Source organism: Pocillopora damicornis, chromosome 7, assembly GCF_964200805.1.
Source record: "Pocillopora damicornis chromosome 7, jaPocDami1.2, whole genome shotgun sequence".
Taxonomy (NCBI): Eukaryota; Metazoa; Cnidaria; class Anthozoa; order Scleractinia; family Pocilloporidae; genus Pocillopora; species Pocillopora damicornis.
Genome location: NC_142676.1, coordinates 11,148,821 through 11,166,809, shown reverse-complemented (window position 1 = coordinate 11,166,809; position 17,989 = coordinate 11,148,821). Strand labels below are relative to the sequence as shown.

The following is a 17,989-nucleotide window of genomic DNA, read 5'->3' as shown; positions in this document are numbered from 1 at the left end:
CACTGAACAAGGCGAGACTCCATGTCAGCTTTAATATCTGCAAAATAGCCAAAAAACTGAATAAGACCTGAGAAAGACTGTAATGAGAGGCCCTATATGTTATCACATCATTCAAATAACTGTTGCAAGTAAACATTTTGTTTTCCATGGGTAAATATTTTTGAGGAATTAAAAACAAAAAGCTCCTTTTGATGTGGCTTAATATCATTTAGGCAAAGTTAAACTGGAGCAAAGCTAGTCAGTGGTCTCTGCCTTTGCAGTAAATGACCTCTGTGGCAGCCCTTAGGGTTTTTGCTGGGTCTCCTTTGTGTTTGTGGCTAACGCTGCATTTGCATTGTTGCCTTGCTTGCTCATTGTATCGTATTAACTTCGCAATAATTGCTTGCTGATCATCTGAGTGGCAGGCAGTATTGTAAGTATTCTTTTAAGGTAAGTATTATCATCAATAAATATCTCCACTGAACTTTCTCAGTGTGATGGTGTCAGTAAGTGGGCTGCTTGAGGGGTGGTTCCCACTTCCAGGGTTGCCATATATACCTCCTCTCTGCTGCTTTCTTTTAGCCCCACACTAACCTTTAAGGTACCAGCTCCTAAGCTCATCATTAGCAATAAGTTTAATTATTTTAATATTTTCCAAACTCATTTTCCAAAATTTTTTTTATTTCAGCATAAAACACTCAATAAAGTCATATTATAGTATGGTAAACCTTCTTTAGCCGGTGAAAGAAAAAATCAGAACTTGTAACCAAAGAAAAAACAAAGTGTTATTACTACTGTTGTTCTACAAACCTGAGCATTCCAAATCAACTATCTCAGTATGTGTACCAAAATCTCTTACAAAAGTGCCCTTGCTTAAAGCTTCTGAAAAGTACTAAACATTTGGAAAAATGCATTAATTACATAACATTGTGCTACCATACTACTTGAAGAAATGTTCCCTCACACCAATTTCATTGTCTTAAAGAGAATGTCTGCATGTCTTTATGCTACTTAAAAGACAGCACTTTCTAGAAAAAACTGAACTGGGTTACAGTCTTTCATTAGCAACACTGGGTTACACTGCACCCATGGATGTGCCACCTAAAGTGCAGCCTATGTTAATTACCTTTAACTAAATAAGACACTGGGTTACACAGCACCCATGGGTGTGCCACCTTAAGTGCAGCCAAAGGAAGTTACCTTTACTAAATACAACACTAGGTTATACTGCACCCATGGGTGTGCCACCTAAAGTGCAGCCTATGTTAGTTACCGTTTACTAAAGAAAACACTGGGTTATACTGCACCTATGGGTGTGCCACCTACAGTGCAGCCTATGTTAATTACCTTTAACTGAATAAAACACTAGGTTACACTGCACCCATGGGTGTGCCACCTAGAGTGCAGCCTATGTTAGTTACCGTTTACTAAAGAAAACACTGGGTTACACTGCACCTATGGGTGTGCCACCTAAAGTGCAGCCTACAGTAGTTACCTTTAACTAAATAAAACACTGGGTTACACTGCACCCATGGGTGTGCCACCTAAAGTGCAGCCTATGTTAGTTACCTTCAACTAAATAAGACACTGGGTTACACTGCACCCATGGGTGTGCCACCTAAAGTGCAGCCTATGTTAGTTACCTTTAACTAAATAAGACACTGGGTTACACTGCACCCATGGGTGTGCCACCTAAAGTGCAGTCTATGTTAGTTACCTTTCACTAAATGAGACACTGGGTTACATTGCACCCATGGGTGTGCCACCTAAAGTGCAGCCTATGTTAGTTACCTTTAACTAAATAAGACACTGGGTTACACTGCACCCATGGGTGTGCCACCTTAAGTGCAGCCTATGTTAGTTACAGTTTTGTCCTTTAAGACGCGAGAGAGCAAGATAGTGAGTCTGAGTCCAGTAAGCTTCTTTGAACACAAACTTTAATCACTTGAGAGGCAGGTTACCTTTAGAGCTAACGAAACAACAACAACGCGATAGCGACTCTCTTATTATAAAATATGTTTTTTTTCGTGTAACCCGAGAACTGACACGTGAGTAGTCCGAAGTGATTACATAACCAGTCCAGAAAGTTACATAACAGTTGAGAGTTACATAAGAAAGAAAAAGCAAACGTTGATGTCCGGAAGGTTTTTTTTGCATATCATAACAGTTACCTTTAACTAAATTAAACACTGGGTTACACTGCACCCATGGGTGTACCACCTAAAGTGCAGCCTATGTTAGTTACCTTGAACTAAATTAAACACTGGGTTACACTGCACCTATGGATCTTTAACTATAGAAAATTCTGTGTTACTCTACACTTTAAGGTGTGTTAACTAACAGAATCAGACATGCTAAAATTAAACAATGGTTCACACTTCAATCCTGAGCTCACCTATATTCCTACATGCAGTAGCTTTCAGTTAATGGAGCTCCATTAATTTCAAGCTGCTGTGTGATGGAATTAGTCATAAGATGGGCAAATTACATAGGAGACTGTAGCAATTAAAGAAATACTCACAGAGGTATTTGATTCCTAAAGCGCACTCCGACGGATCGTCTGGACGCTGTATGAACTCAATGAATACACATTACCAGTGAACTTGACTACAAGATGTTAAATCAAGTTGCAAGTATAAAAATAATAGTTGCTTCTTACTAACATCAACACGAGCCTGGTAAAATGTAACTCTGTTAAGGATCAAATTTTTTGCCGTGTTCACATCTTCATACGGCTTCTTGAATTTATCCAGTGGTAGGGCAAGTTCTACAATTTCTTCAAGGTGTTGAAGGATTTCCCGTTCTGTTGGACCTGAAACACAACAGCATGAGAGCAAATTAAAAAAGAAAAAAAAAAGATTTTACCTAAGACCTATGGAAAACATCTCTTGAAAACATTATTTTAGGAAATGTCTTACCAGACATTGAACTGACATGGATATTCTGCTTTGTAATAGCAGACTGTTGATCTGACTTCTTCTTTACTGAGATGCGATCACCATGAAATGACTCTGGGCCATAGTTTTTCAAGGCAGCATTGGCCCCTGCTAGGGAATCTACCCTGTATGCAAGAAGACCAATGGATGCCAACAACTGTTCAGTGTTGCGCATCTCCATATGGAGAGCACAAAGTTGAATGTTGCAAAGCTCTTCGTCCAAAAGAAAAACCAGATCATCTCGTATACCAGTTGATCTACAAGACAATTTCAAAGAATGATTGATTTTCTGAAGCAATGAATTATTTTATGTTTTTCTCTAAAAATGTTTTTCTTTTTCTTTTTCAATTACCATACTATGAGTACTCCTTTCCTGACAGTATGAAAACAATTTTTGGCAACCTTCCAAGTTTGGCAAAAGATCCTGAATGAGGATTTTAGTTTACTAGCAACAATTTAAAAAAAAACCCCCAAACTATACACTTAATTTCAGTTCATGCTTTAGTACAAGTCATTTCCCCATGGCTTACAAAATTCATTTTGTTATGTAACAGTAAGAAAATCCCCTTTATGTGTTTGAATGTAATTTAATATGACAATGATCAAATGCCTACACACCTTCCTATGTTGCATTTGCTTCTGAGGCAATCCAGGCATGTCTCATCTGGAGCAACATCATGGCATTTGCAACCCTGACAAAAACAGGCACACTATCAAATAATATATAATATTATAATTTCAGATAGAACTACACATTTATCATGCTTCCGATTATCTTCTTCAGAGTTCATGCAGATTTTTAGATCCAAAATTCAAGACTTTTCCCAGACCTTTTTTCCAAAACATCAATTTATTTTTCCAGACTGAAGATGGTCAAATAGGTGATCAATAGAGATCTTGAAAAATGCAGAAACCAAGCTTCTTTCATGATGCACTGCAAATGTACAACAACCATGGTGCAATTGTGAAACTTCTCATTCTGTGATTGAATGTCTTAGCTACAGGCGAGATTGAATTGACCACAGGAGAAAAAAAATGAACTTATTAAGCACTTTTTGTAGCTATAAAAAAAACCCCCGGCCTTGAACTATTTTTCTAGACATTATCTTCAATTTCAAGACTCTTTCCAGGTCTGGAAAATCTAGACTTTTCCAAGAATTTATGACTCTGTGTGAGCCCTGTTCTTTTTACAGTACATGTATTCATACTTTCAGTGATTTTTAAATGTTTTAAAGCAGAATGACCTTTAGAGAAGTACTTTACAACTTTTTTTGACTGAATTAAAGCTACTTGATGTTTCTATCACTCACTAATTATTTTCCCAAATATTGGCAAAGATCAAAGTCATCTGAAATCACTGTAAAAAAAGTTGATGAAGTGATGCAGCACTTTTATGTACCTCAACTTTAACAGCACAAGTTGCAGTTGCCCCATACTAATTTCTATATCATTTGAGTACTTTACCCTGATAGCATTGCAGATGAAACAGAACTCGACACTGACACCTCTACCACCTAACATGAATGAAGCATTTGTCTTCTTCACCAAAAGAAGTACCAAGGTCTTGTAGTCCAGTACAACTAAGTTTGATAACAGAAATGGGAAAGCAAAAGTTAACATGCTAAACTTTCCAGGAAATTAATCTCTAATGTATCTAAAGAAAAGGGTAGTCAAATCAATTTCTGACTTAAAATAGTAATAAATTCCAGGTTTTATTTCTTGCTGCTGCAGTTAAACCTTGAACATGTTTTACAATATAAAAAAAACTCTTAATTTACTATAGTTTGACTACTGCTTCAATCTAGTTCTAGTCAGACTACCAACTGGGTAGAAACACAATAAATTGCTATAAATAGTATCATGAACAAGAAGTTAACTTTTAAAGCAAATTCCAAGACTAACATTGATTCTTACCCAGAAATTCAATGGTGTAATGTCTACCATCAACTGTCATTCCTTTTTCCTTTAATATTTTCTTCTGGTGGTTGATGTCCTCAAAAAGAATCTTGAGGTTGTCTCTGTCAACAAACAAAAACCAAAAATCTATACAGTCATTGTTATATTTAGTGCATTAAAGCCAAATTAGGGATATTGATATCAATCCACTTAGATCTCAGAGTGGATGCATGACCTGGTGATATTGCAACTGAGTGGGGCTTACAAAAATCTGTCATTGTGTTATTTAAGTTAAATGCATATATAAAAAAGCATATTCTAGCCAGAAGGTAGTAAAGAGTTCAAGCAAGTTGCAATTCACAAACCTGTCTTCTTTACAGTTGGCAATTGTCAATGGGTAGACTGATTTTGCACTTTGCTGGCTATATACAGCACCATCACAGGGAACAATTCCAAACAACACCTGAGCTCTACCTGCAAAACAATTTTTTACACTAAATTAGTCAAGACAAAAACTGCACCCTTCACCAACCCATTTCACCTTACACATTATTATAATGACCACCTTCCATACAAAGAACTGCTTGCAAGGCCAAAAAAATTTAACAGTTATAGTTATTTTGATTTGGAAGTACAACACACACACACAAAAAAAATATGTGGATGATTATCATACGTGGGGAACGACCTTTTATAACAATAATAATAAAATAATTTACAGACAAAACTGCAGAGACAGCATGCATTATCACATAATTTTACCCCAAAATGGTCTCCCATCAAGCTTCATCATCAGTCGCAAAGCATGTGAAGACAGCTGGTGCAGCCTTTGTTCCCTTACGATTAACTCCACAACAGAACTCAAATTCACAGAGAAACCTTGTATAGGAGGAGCCACCTTCTTAACCCCCATATACTCCTTACAAGCTCCAAAAACCATCTTCTTAGCTGCCTTGATCTGGTTTAAGTTGAGGAGGAGAGGCATGTGAGAGGATTTCTAAGAAAATAATAGAAAGCAAGGTGATAAAAAGCAAAGATTAAACTTTTTAATCTAGGTTGATTCTTTGTTACCTTTGTCTCCTACTAGTCCTAAGAAACAAAGGAAACAGAGAATCAACCTCTGTAGGTTAAAAAATCTTCCCTTGAAGATAATTTTGACCTGTAACAGTAACATTGCTACAGTCAGCAAGGGTCTTTGTGACCATTTTATGAGAAACTTTTATCACTTTGCCAGCCCTATGTTCTTCAAATTTGAAAAAATGAGTTAAAGTACTACTTTTACCGTTAAAGCACCGCTTATTTTCCTCATATATATTTTTAAGTTCTTGATGAATAAAGCTCTACCAGTTCAAACAGCATCTATCAACAGAATTTCACGGGAAAAAGGAAAAGGAAGTAGGGCGATGACCTTCTATATTAATGGTCCAGGGTTTGTCACTAAGAGCCGGCTTTCAGCATATTTCACCAGCTGAAAAAGAGCTTACCACTGGCTCAAATTGCTCTGGAAAACAGACATAGGGTAATTTTGAAGACGCAGTTGAGTAAAACGCCCGCTTAAGTAATAAAAAAAGCCTGCTTATCTTTTCCTGTACTAGGCTTCGCTTACGAGAATAACTGAATAAAACAAAAGAAAGAGCTGCTATAAACATTGAGGCTCGCGATGGAATAGTTCTTTTTTTGTTCTTAATTTATTCCCTTAGCCGGGGCGCCAAGTATGAATATTAATATACCGACGTAAGACCAACGTAACTAAACATCTTACCCCCGTCTTACCCCATCTGAGCCCTGTGATGTTTATCACGGATTGCCACGTTTTCGAAGAAACTCTCGCCATCGCCTGGAAAAGGACAAGCTTCCAATCAGGAACTCTCAGGCACGCCACGTACTTCGACATTGTGTCGTCGCCAACTAGCTCTTCCACACTCCTCTTTACTCCCCTTTTTACAGCCATCTCTTCGACAATTTCATTGACGATGGCCTTCGCCTCTGGGTCGCCAAATGCGCACATGTTCGAAAGCACCATCGCCAATCTTTCCCTGTTTCTTTCGCACACGTCATGCACGTCCTTGATGACGCGACTGCTTCGCTGCTTCATCAACAGCACCTTTTCTGGAGTATCTAAATCTTCCTTTTCGCTGATCTCATTTAGATTTGGGGAAACATTCTTTTTTTCAGCTCTTTGCGAGTTTCCACTGTTTGGGGGTGTCATGGCCACAGATGATGTCTTGTTCGTTGGTGTCGTTGGCATTTCCAAGCATCGTGAAGCACGTGGACGTTCTTTGTTTGCTTGGCCTTCATTTTCTTCGTCGATAGACATTTTACTGAGATATACTGAGTTCAGCCAATCTCTCAGCTGCAAAATGAACTCAGAGCTTTCTGAAGAAGAACGGCGAAGCAGAGTGGTTATCAACCCAAACGAGGAACAGACAATTTCCGTTGTTCGAGTAATGGTGGCCATCTAGCAGCCGAATGTGGGCACTGTCGATTCTTTGAAAATCGCTTGGAAAACTGGCGACAACAGGCGACCGCTTAAAGTATTGCGTCGGCGTTGATCCACAAACTTTCGAACTTAGAATGAACCAAGTCAATTGTGGACTTAATTCAGGGCTGATGACCGGAGTGAAGGGCGAGAAATCCTTCCTAGGTGCCATCTCTACTGCTACTGAATCACGCGTTTGAAATACGAAACTGCAAAGAAAAGATAGGCGGGCAAAAACCATGACATTCGAATATCGACATAGTAACATTATCCAGCTGCTAACTCGAGAGTGTTGATAATTTAAGCTAGTCGGCCCATGACATATTTAATGAGATTAAATCAAATTAACTTTGGGATTATCACACCTGAAAAAGACGAGCCCAGCGGGCTTAATACTTACAGTGCAAAGCACTTGTGTCTTCTCATGCCTGACTAACATCATTCTATTGGAAATAAAAAGGGAAAATAATCACTGTAATAAAAAGTCTAGCTTTTTGTTAGAAACGATAACTTTTCTAATGCTTCAGCTCAATGAAACCAACATGTTTTATCAGACATGATAAATGTGGTAGTTCCTAAAACAAGGAATGACCTAAAACGACCTAAAATGATCTCAATGACCTAAAATTAGCTTGAGTTTGCGGCGCCGACAAAATTAGAAATTTTGGGCAAACCAAAATAAAGTGTGCATGACAAAATAGAGCGTTGGCTCCTCTAGATTTTGATTTTTCAATCAAACTGAGTGATATCGGAATGCTTTTAATTGGTGTGTGGACGATAAAACCAACTCGGAAAAAAGGTTGTTTTGGCAAAAACTACATGTTTGATTGAAAAATGTCAAAACAGATCAAGGATATCAGTTTTACTTACCATGGCGTCCAAGGCACACACAAAATCCAACTTCTCATGTATTCCTACAATGTTCAAAGAGCCTTTGCAGTTAAACTCTCATTGAAAAGTCAGCGCGAGTCAGAAAAGAAAAGAGAACTCGGCAATCGACATTTAATGCATGTCTTAACACTACTTAATACTATAAACATTCAGGCTTACCAACGCGTGCAAACTGTGGTAAACCAGGAGGCCGGCAAACCGTGGTAGAATCCAGTCTCGTTGCTATTTTAATTAACGCTTTCATGAACGATAACGAATAAATGCAATATCGGCGAGGGTAAAAATAGAGAAACTCACTGAATTGGCTCTGCTTTACGGCAGGGCGAAGCGAAGACTTTTCAACTCAGCAACTACACCATGTGATGGTTTCACGACACTCTTCACATTCGCTGACGTCATGCTCCCCAGCAGATCACTGTTCCATTTGCGGTTTGTATTTTTGGTGGTTTCGGCGAGATAGCCTACATGTCATGCCACAAGCAAGCTCGACGATTCGCCACAACATCGAAATATTTCGTGTAATGCTAAGCAATTTAATGTTGAGATAGAGCGTCTGATGTACTACAAAGTTATTCGACATTAAGCTGAGCCATTTCACGCAGCGCTACACCATTTGTGTGTACGCTGTAGCATTCGACATTACGCTGAGCCATTTCACGCAACGCTGCACTGTTTGTATGTACGCTGTACCATTCTATATTACACTGAGCTATTTCACGCAACGCTACACTGTTTGTGCTTACGCTGTGCTACTCGACATTACCCAAGATGGTTCCAAATTACTAGGAAACGATCTGAACGAAAGGTATATTTAAACCGTTTCCTTCTGATCGGGGAATTGATCTAGGAACTCTTAGGACCAGGTCCTAAACATAGCTAGGTCATTAAGGGCTGATACATTTTTTTCCTCGACAGAGACGTTTTCTCCATTTTTTATTCATGAAATCTGTTCACCTATGAACAAACATTGGTCATAACTAATGGTAACGTCTGAGTCGAGGCAACATTGGAGATATTAGGTTATTAAGTTGGGATAAATTTTCTCATGGTTCAAAGCGGCCTGAAACGACCTTACAACGTTGGGATAAAATTTTGTTAACACCAGATATTTGCCATATTTTTTGTAATAAGTATTAAAAGGAGGGGAAGATATATTTATGAATATCACGAAATGTTGAGGAATCTTTACGATAGAACTCGAGTTGAAGTCAAAGATCACCTTCGATCCGCCATATTGGCGGGCAAGTATGGGCAGACCAAGTGCGATTTCCAGTTTTCTTTGTAAGAAAAAATAATTGGAACATTCTTATATCAATTTCGTAATTAGGACCCTAAAACAAGACTTCATGCCAAATCTCAGCCAAATCAGTGATATGAAATGGCCCACGAAAGTTCGAAAGTTAGACTATCGAACCTAAATGGAATCTTTTAGACGATTTTTTCGTGAACTGTATTGTTTAAAACTCCTGTTTCACACTTATAGTGGACTGCTTCGTCACCGTAGCTTCAGATTCCGTTTTGTTGTTATTTTTTGTTTTTTTTTAATTCCCTCAATTCCCCGCTTCCTACGGTACCTCTTAAAACTATGTGAAGGCCCCTTCTCTTACCTGGTTTATGCTATTGATTCCTGCTTGATATATTTTTAATTTACGATAATGATTGTTCCATAAATAAATGAATAAACAGAAAAAATTAGTAATGATAATAATAATAATAATATTAATAATAATAATAAAGCGGTCAAACAAATTTATGATATGCACTGTTTTTGAAAATTTCAGAATGTTCGTTGCTAGTAAAAACATTTCTACGAATAGCTAAAAATATTCGTTTCTTCAAAATGCTGATGCATTTTTGATTTTGTTCATTGCAGGTAATGATATTAATAAAGGGTAGTGACTAGGATGGCAACTAGGACTTGCACCAGAATTTTAAAGACTAACTACATCAATTTTACCCTGAACTTAAAAAATTCGTCCTTTTACTGGAAATCGATGGTTGCGAGAGACTGAGGTCAAATGAGTCTGGATTCAAAGTTTGTTAGGGTTCAAATGGTTTCTTTATTTGGAAAAAGATTTATTCTTTTTAATGGATAATAGCTTCTACCCTTCTCTTTTTGTTTCATTGAAATCGATGTTCAAAAATGCCCAATGAACTGTAATCAAACTGTGTTTGTTTTTCTAACAACAACAACAATACAGGTTGAAGGAGACAGGTTTGTCGCTCTATTTGCCTTTAACTCGGAAGCAATATAAATAACCTCTCTAATTATAAAAGTGATCAAAACAAATTAAGAAACATGAGCACATTATTTTGAAAACATTTGTATTTTTAGATGGAAAACACGAAGTAATGTAAATACATTGAAAGTATGCCAAAAGACTTCCACTAATAGAAAGAAAAGTCAACTGATTCTCCTCATTGAAAACCCACCTTTTTATTTCTTTTTTTGTCTTCCTACTCGTTACAAAATCGGAATATAATGGACTTACTTCATCAAATTCGTTCGCTAAAGCTTCTTATCGATAAGTGAACGTTTGCTTTTAGAGTCCAAAAGAGGTTCTTGTTTTGATAATTAAATTGATAAAAAAAAGCTTAGGGCTTACGAAGTTGGACTTTTCCCTCCTAAGACTAAAAATTATCATTACAAGAAAAAGTCAGCAATTTATAGTACAACATCATTCCAGTTTTTGATAATGAAGATAAGAGGTCAGACCGTGTATCAGTGTATATCAAGCGAAAAGTTTTAAACTTGTGTATAAATCAAAGCTAATTTGAACTTGTGAAAATGAATTTCTGCTGATTCATTGCCTCCAATTGCTTTTATTGCCAGACGGGAGCAGTAAATCATGGAGAAGGAACATGATTCACAGGAAGTTCTTACCAGAGAACCAAAATAAACATCGTTAAGGTAATTTAACAAAGCATCACAATATCAGCTGTTGTACATATCTTTCAGCAAACAAAAGAGGAAGACGGAAATATTGACAGAAATATGGATATGAAAGATGTCGCGGAGGTTAATTGGCTGACTTAGCTTGTAACAAGGTTCCATGATAATCAAAACTTATCCATCACGAATATCATGACACACAGGAAGTTCTTACCACCACCAGAATAAACAGTGGTTGCATGATAATTTGCCAAAGTTTCAGCATGCCTGCTGTTGTGCATGTGTAAAAACGATAACCCAGCAAACCATCAAATGAATTCTTCATTTTCACAAACTATGTTTACATCTATCCATTTATTTAACGCACGCATTTTTAACGGCGAACCAATTTAGTCAATTACATTATGACACAGAACTTTTGCGAGCTTTACCGGTCTTATCGATTTTGTTATGAATACAAAATTGTAGGAAGGTTCGTGACCTAAAACAATTCTTCAGGTCCAATTTATCCTAATTCAGCACAGACGGTTTAAATATCAGTGTGCTTATCATTTAAAAAATTTCATTTATCATTCCTAAAATGGGACGACAGTATGGACATAAGGGATCGTGGAAGTGAATTTGGTGACGTTTTACACTGCTGCATAATTATAACTGTTATATATGAATTTTTCATGATAGCATGTCAGGCCACAGAATGATGTGACAAAACTTAATTATGGCAATTGACAGGCAAATTATTGCTAAACCGAGCAGCATTCTAAACAAACATTTTTTTACTGGTAGAAACTAAGGCACAAAAGATGACATGCGAAATAATTTGACTGCTATTGATTTAACCGGCGACAGCCTAATTTCCATTGTTTCAAACTTCCCCTGTCATGATATGTAATATTAAGTAAAGAATTCGTTTCTTGACTAGAACTTTTCTAATCGTTTTCTGTATCATGTATTCTGTTTCTGTCTCCCTTCTCTTATTGGAGCTCTGCTTTATGATACAAAGGGCTGTCAGATCACAAGGTTAGTTTCAGTATGACTTACATCCAATTCATGTTTACCTTTGGTTCGTGTATTGGTTTTTTTTTTTTAGGAAGCGTTTAATTCAATAATAAGAATTCGTCATGAAGTCAGAAAATTAGCTTTATCCACCTATATTAACTGAAGAATCGTCGTTAAAATATTCAGTTATCAACGCACAGATAGTGCTTTGAAGAAGTATGACATTTTCGTGTACGAATGTGCATTAATTAAGTAAGAATTCTACAAAGCGAAACACGACGACTAAACTTCTGCCTTTTCTTGTAGAAATAAAATATACGAAGAAAAAAATTCAAGTCTAATACAATTGATAATGAATTGTCACCTACCAAGTTTTCCGAAATTCTTAATATATCATCATAAGCAATGACGTTACGTTTAATGTATTATTATTTCCATTTCAAAGACGTCTGCATCGCAGACCAGTGTCGTAATTTGGAGTTTGGGCCTGAGAAAGTATTTGAAGGGAAACGCCTTATAAACCACACAATTCGCACCGTAGAAATAACAGTTTCCAGGTTCTGTGAAAACTTGTGTTATATGGAGCCCGACTGTGTCAGCATTAATCTTTATACACGGGGAGATGGAAATGGATATCATAAATGTGAACTGAACAATGCTACACATGAAGGACACGAAAAAAAGTTGATAGACCAAGAGATGTATTCTTATCACGCAGCTGAGGTAAACTTAACTTTCAATTTAAGAGTAAGAGTGGTTTATTTTGTTTTTCTTTTTAAAACTCTGAGTCTCGTGTTCACCTTTAACTACGAACTTGAGTTTCTTTCCCTCTTTCAAGACATTAGCGGTAATACTGAGCCTGTGCTCTTCACCAGAATCTCCTCAAAGAGAAAGCATTTCAAAGTTATTGGAGAAATATAGAAATAGAAGAACAACTATGATAACAAGGATAACGATGACAATATTGATGATGGTAGCGGTGCGGTTGACTATTAGTTGTTGAAAATGATTATAATGATGATAATGATAATGACAATGACAACGGTTTGTTTTTTCTTTTAGAGCAATTGTGTTCAAAATCCTTGTCAGAACAATGCCACTTGTCAGAGCGGATTTACTAACAAAGGTTATCGGTGTCTTTGTACCGCTGGATTTGAGGGTCCATTTTGCGAAAGAGGTAAACACAACTTCAATGTTGATATCTTGAGGCCTTTAGTTTAACAACAACAAGGAAAAACTTTACCACGCTTTTTAATCGGGTCTCGAAGAATAAAAGAGCTTTTTCTATCCTCATGTAGCTTAAAGCTCTCTTACTAGTCCGTAAGAATCGAACAACAACAGACCTTTGTTGTGGTTTCTTCACCAACCTAACTCAATGGCGAACTTTTGGTTTTTTGGCATTTCTTTTCGTCATCTCCCTTCTCCTTATTAGGTCTTCACATCGCTTCTTCCGAGCTACACCGAAAGTGGGAAGAAACAATAGTAAAATTAATTAACCACAAAGACAAACAAAAAGATAATTAGCCACCTGTAGAACTTTCCGGATTAAAAAAGAGAGAATATATGACTGTTTCGCAACTCATCAATACTGCTTGTGACTTACAAGGAGGCTGTTGATCGATTCATTTTGAATGTTTTTTTTTTCACTTTGTACAAAGCAAAAATGACGTATAATGATCACGAGAAAACAAAAAATACGTTAACCACATTAAGAACAGTATGTGAAGGAGGCCTACCCAATTATTGTTGTGTATACAGTCGTTGGTGCTTTTTATTTTTATTTTTTTTTGGGGGGAAGGGGTATGATAATTTTGTTTTCATTTATTTGTTTATTTTTTTTCCCTTAGACATCAACGAATGTGTTCGTGAGCTGTACAAATGCAGCTCTGATGCGTTTTGCAACAATACCAAAGGGTCTTACAACTGTACATGTAAACCTGGATTCACTGGAAATGGAAGAGAATGTAAAGGTAAACGTTGGGGTCGAAATATAGAGGAAATCAGCTGGTTAAAAGTCTTAGTAAGAATTTTGACACATCGGCGATAGCACTACTCTTGTACTGAGCCTTGTAACCCTTATAAGTTTCTAAGTCCCTCTTTCGTCTAGTGTTTTAAAACGTTTGCAAATCCTTGTAAGGAGAAAGTATCGAATTCGGTTTTCGCATGAAATCACGATTCATGACACGTTGTGTCTGTGTCTGCGTGATCTCCCTCGTCCTTTGGCTTCAGAAGACAACTCAGATCTCGGTGTTGATAATTCCAGATATCATACTCAACCTCACCCAGTAATTGCTTATTAGCTTAAAACTTTTATTCATCTCCTTTTTTTCTTTTTTTGCAATTGGTAAGTGCCTCTGAACCACATTCATCGATGATTCTTAATCGTTCGACAGTTCTCTTCGAGTAAAATCATAAAATACGAGATACAAGGTGGCATCTGTTGCAGCTTATACTGTCACTATTATCAGCCAGATTTGAAACTAAATGCCTAAAAAAAAATTTAATTGTTTTGCAAACACAACTAGTAATAAGCTTGGTAAGTCTTCAATAAGGTAGAACCTTTAAAAACTGGATGAAAGTATCCATTTTTTATTAAGATAACAACGATCGATCCTCTCCCGACGCTGTTTCTTATCAATGATTAATTTGAAGAAAATATATAAAACATACATGCCACCAAATAAAGTGAATGAAAACTGAGAACTCTTTCCAGCCAAAAAGCAGAGCTTGAAACAGGATAAAATTCTTCTTCCAATCAGTCAGAGTGCAGTCAATATAGTTTCCCAATGATGGATTAAGATGGAGCTAAAACAAGTTTGCAGTTTCTTCTAATCAACGGTATTTTTAAACTTCTTGCAGGAGCTTCCTCGTGTAGAGAAATTCATGACATGCAAGTAGAATTAATTTTCGATATTATATTCATAGTACATCAAATATTGCACTTGCCCGCATAATAGTTGAAGCCCATCACGGCGGAGAAAGTCCTCCTTTAAACCTTGATTCATTTCAGTGGAGTGCATTACTGTCAACACAGAAGAAGTGAAAAATATCCTTTGCCCTCGGACACCTGCTTGATTCCAGGACAAATAGCCGAGCATTGTTGTTATGAAGGCTGGTGCTTATATTTCGCAGATATTGACGTCTGAAGGATCAATTTTTCCTTTGCTTATTGGTTGAATCATTATCATTATTATCACTCTGTATCTTTCCCATTATCATCTTCATTGCCACCGTTGTAGCTATGATAGTTATTTTATAAGCTCAAGTTTTATTTCACCATCATTGTTTTCACTATTAATTGTATTTTTTTAAAATTTTGATTCGAAAGATCCAATGTGAGTGGTGTGGTTACCCTTCTTGTTGACTCCCAACCATTGTCCGTTTTCTGTCACATGGGAAATTTTGGGTGTGGAGAAGGAGGATGGACGCCAGTCATGAAGATTGCCGGCAGTGAGGTGCATACTTTAGCTAACTAATTATCTCGTGTATAAACCCGCTCTCTTTCAAAACGTTGCAAGTTAAAAAAAAGTGCATGTTACTTATGTATGCCATTTGTTTTTCATCCAGAAGGTAATACATAAAGTACAGACTTCGTTCAGGACTTATTGTGTGTAGTGACTGTTGAAAAAGGATGAAAAAGAATTTATAAATATATGCTATCATATTTGTCTCAATTATTATGTAACAGCTAGATAAGAAATACACAGCATTACGATCATGATTCGGTTAAAGGCTGTTCGGAACAAAGAACATATCTTATCTGAGTTAAAGTTCCACACCAGTTAATTGATGTGTAGATATTACACTGATTTAAAGAGCTGTCATTGCTCATCCCCTAAACAGCGGGAAGGGTGGGGGATAGGTAGAGAAGGATTCTTGGAGGACTGTAGAACATTGAGTGCCATTTTACTTGCCAATGATTTTATCGTGACACAACCACACTCAAATTTTTTTCTATATGCAAAGAGATCTGAATTTCGTTAAAGAATAGCAACGTCTATCATCCTTCATTCACTTCACAAATGATTATCATTTCAATGAGTCTTGATTGGCGTGCAAATGAAAACAAAGAAAAGCTCCTTATAACTAGATACATATGTCATGCAATGATCTACGGCGCCGGGTATTATTGGATATAATTGATGTTGGTAATTACGACATGATGTCGAAAATACCAAGGTCAATTCAACGGTAAAACAAATGAGTAATGGATCAATAAATGCAGATACACGACAGGACTTCGACAGAAAATATCCATTAATTCTGAGTAAATAAAAAAAATTAATTGCTCATTTATATCAGACCACCTTCCATTATAAGGCGGATTACTGGATAAATTACCAAGGATACAATCTTCCCGGAGGAGAGACTGGGTTCGACTGACAAGAATCAAAGCTACCCACCTACTGGAACACATCCTTCTCCAGGATCTGTCTCGGTATGAAGATCCACCAACAGCTCAGGTTCATTGTCATCCACAAGCAGGCTGACTCTCTGTACTCACTGATCGCTGATGGCCAATACCGCGCCACCTCACTGGGTCGTGACGTGTGGAAAGGGTTGATTGGTTCGCAAGGCTCACTACAGTACAAATGCAACAAAGAAGGGTTCAATGTCGTTTGTAGTCACATTCAAGCTTCTAAAGCCAGAATTGGTATTGTTGGCAACAACGAGAATGAGTGTGACTCGTGCGACTCAAGGATCGGACTTGGCACAGGAGGTCACCATGACGATTCAAACACGTGTGGTAACGAGGCCGTGGCTAATCCAGATAATGGAGACAAACACATCAAAGTCATGGGATACATCTTGGTGCAATAAATATGACTAAAAAAATAATATTAAGTTAAATTGTTTCTATACAGATTTGCCTGTTTCAAGCGCAACCCCTCGGATATGGACTTATATCTGCGCGTAACTTTAGTTTTACCCTGGATCAATCTCTGGCCATTCTTTCTATTAAGTCTACAAAGGTAAATTTGAGAGTTCAAACATTCTTTCATGTAAAACGGCATATAAAATAGCATGCAAATAGTCTGATAACAGAGTTGTCCAACTCGCTTACTGTGTCGTAGAGAATATCATTAGCAGATAACTTTTTTTCTAATATTATCCCACAATTTCAGAAGGTGTAACATAAGGGGAAGAGGTGGACGGGTCAAAATCTCTCCCCACTGCGTTTCGACCCTAATTTGTGTCGTTAATATCTTTAAAAGGATCGATTGGAAAAGAATAGTTATGCTTTGTGGCCTAAATGAAAATTAAAACGATACTTTAATAAAGTAGACTAGTTTGTTCGGGTACTGTCTTTCGTTGCTTTCAGTGAGATGTAGATGCACAGTTCTGGACTTATCAATAACTACCTTGGACTTCCTGCTAAGATATAACAATCTTCCGTAACTAATGTAATCTTGTCTCTCCACTACATCGCCCGTTTTGCATAGGTGCCCTCTTTTCCACGCTCTTTCCACTCTACAACTTTATTTACCCTTTCGGATATCACATAGAGAACAGTGTGGAGAATATGCATACTGATTTTAGGGCGTAAAGGACTAACCTTGCAATAGATTGGCATACCACCCAACGGGATTTATTATTGATTTATTGATTCTGTTAAGAGAAATTACTCATTTGTGAGCATTTTCTTGCATAGCCGACAGTTTGCATGTGTTCAATTTGAGAGTCCATTGCCTCTTTGGGTTATTATTCATAGGTCTGACAAGCCCTGTGATAACCTTGTTGTTAGTTTTTATTGCTCTAAAATAAAGAGCTTTCAAAATACTCTGGTTTGGTTTAAAAGACCTCAAGCAAAGGATGCCATGGACTTAAATCACACTTGATCTCACAGCCACTGATGATGCTCTCTATCTCCATGCAAGGCCATGAAGTAATAATTTTCATGTAAACCTCATGAAG

General features: G+C 37.1%; 2 protein-coding genes across 5 annotated transcripts; one reads left to right on the top strand and one right to left on the bottom strand.

The window, feature by feature from the left end:
- Positions 1-789: 789 nt before the first annotated feature.
- LOC149042557 (uncharacterized) lies at positions 790-7,474 on the bottom strand. 2 transcript variants are annotated; one of them, XM_089213069.1, is made up of 9 exons: positions 6,574-7,474; positions 5,574-5,808; positions 5,177-5,285; positions 4,830-4,933; positions 4,380-4,495; positions 3,534-3,607; positions 2,898-3,172; positions 2,501-2,791; positions 790-871 (listed from the first exon to the last, which is right to left on the bottom strand). In XM_089213069.1, exons 1-8 carry the CDS (start codon positions 7,267-7,269, stop codon positions 2,571-2,573), a joined length of 1,830 nt encoding a protein of 609 aa, XP_089069195.1. In that variant the 5' UTR covers positions 7,270-7,474; the 3' UTR covers positions 790-871; positions 2,501-2,570. The 2 variants fall into 2 exon arrangements, with proteins under 2 accessions (XP_089069195.1, XP_089069194.1); XM_089213068.1 differs by lacking the exon at positions 790-871 and adding an exon at positions 1,373-1,770 and having other exon boundaries at positions 2,151-2,791.
- A 4,325-nt stretch (positions 7,475-11,799) lies between these two features.
- On the top strand, positions 11,800-17,371 carry LOC149042556 (uncharacterized). Of its 3 annotated transcripts, XM_089213109.1 has the most exons (5): positions 11,800-12,094; positions 12,519-12,796; positions 13,136-13,250; positions 13,921-15,528; positions 16,376-16,665. In XM_089213109.1, the coding sequence occupies exons 1-4, from the start codon at positions 12,022-12,024 to the stop codon at positions 14,118-14,120; spliced, it is 666 nt and encodes a 221-aa protein (XP_089069235.1). In that variant the 5' UTR covers positions 11,800-12,021; the 3' UTR covers positions 14,121-15,528; positions 16,376-16,665. The 3 variants fall into 3 exon arrangements, with proteins under 3 accessions (XP_089069235.1, XP_089069236.1, XP_089069237.1); XM_089213110.1 differs by lacking the exons at positions 13,921-15,528; positions 16,376-16,665 and having other exon boundaries at positions 13,138-13,250; XM_089213111.1 differs by lacking the exons at positions 11,800-12,094; positions 12,519-12,796; positions 13,136-13,250 and having other exon boundaries at positions 14,119-15,528; positions 16,376-17,371.
- The last annotated feature ends 618 nt before the right edge of the window (positions 17,372-17,989 follow it).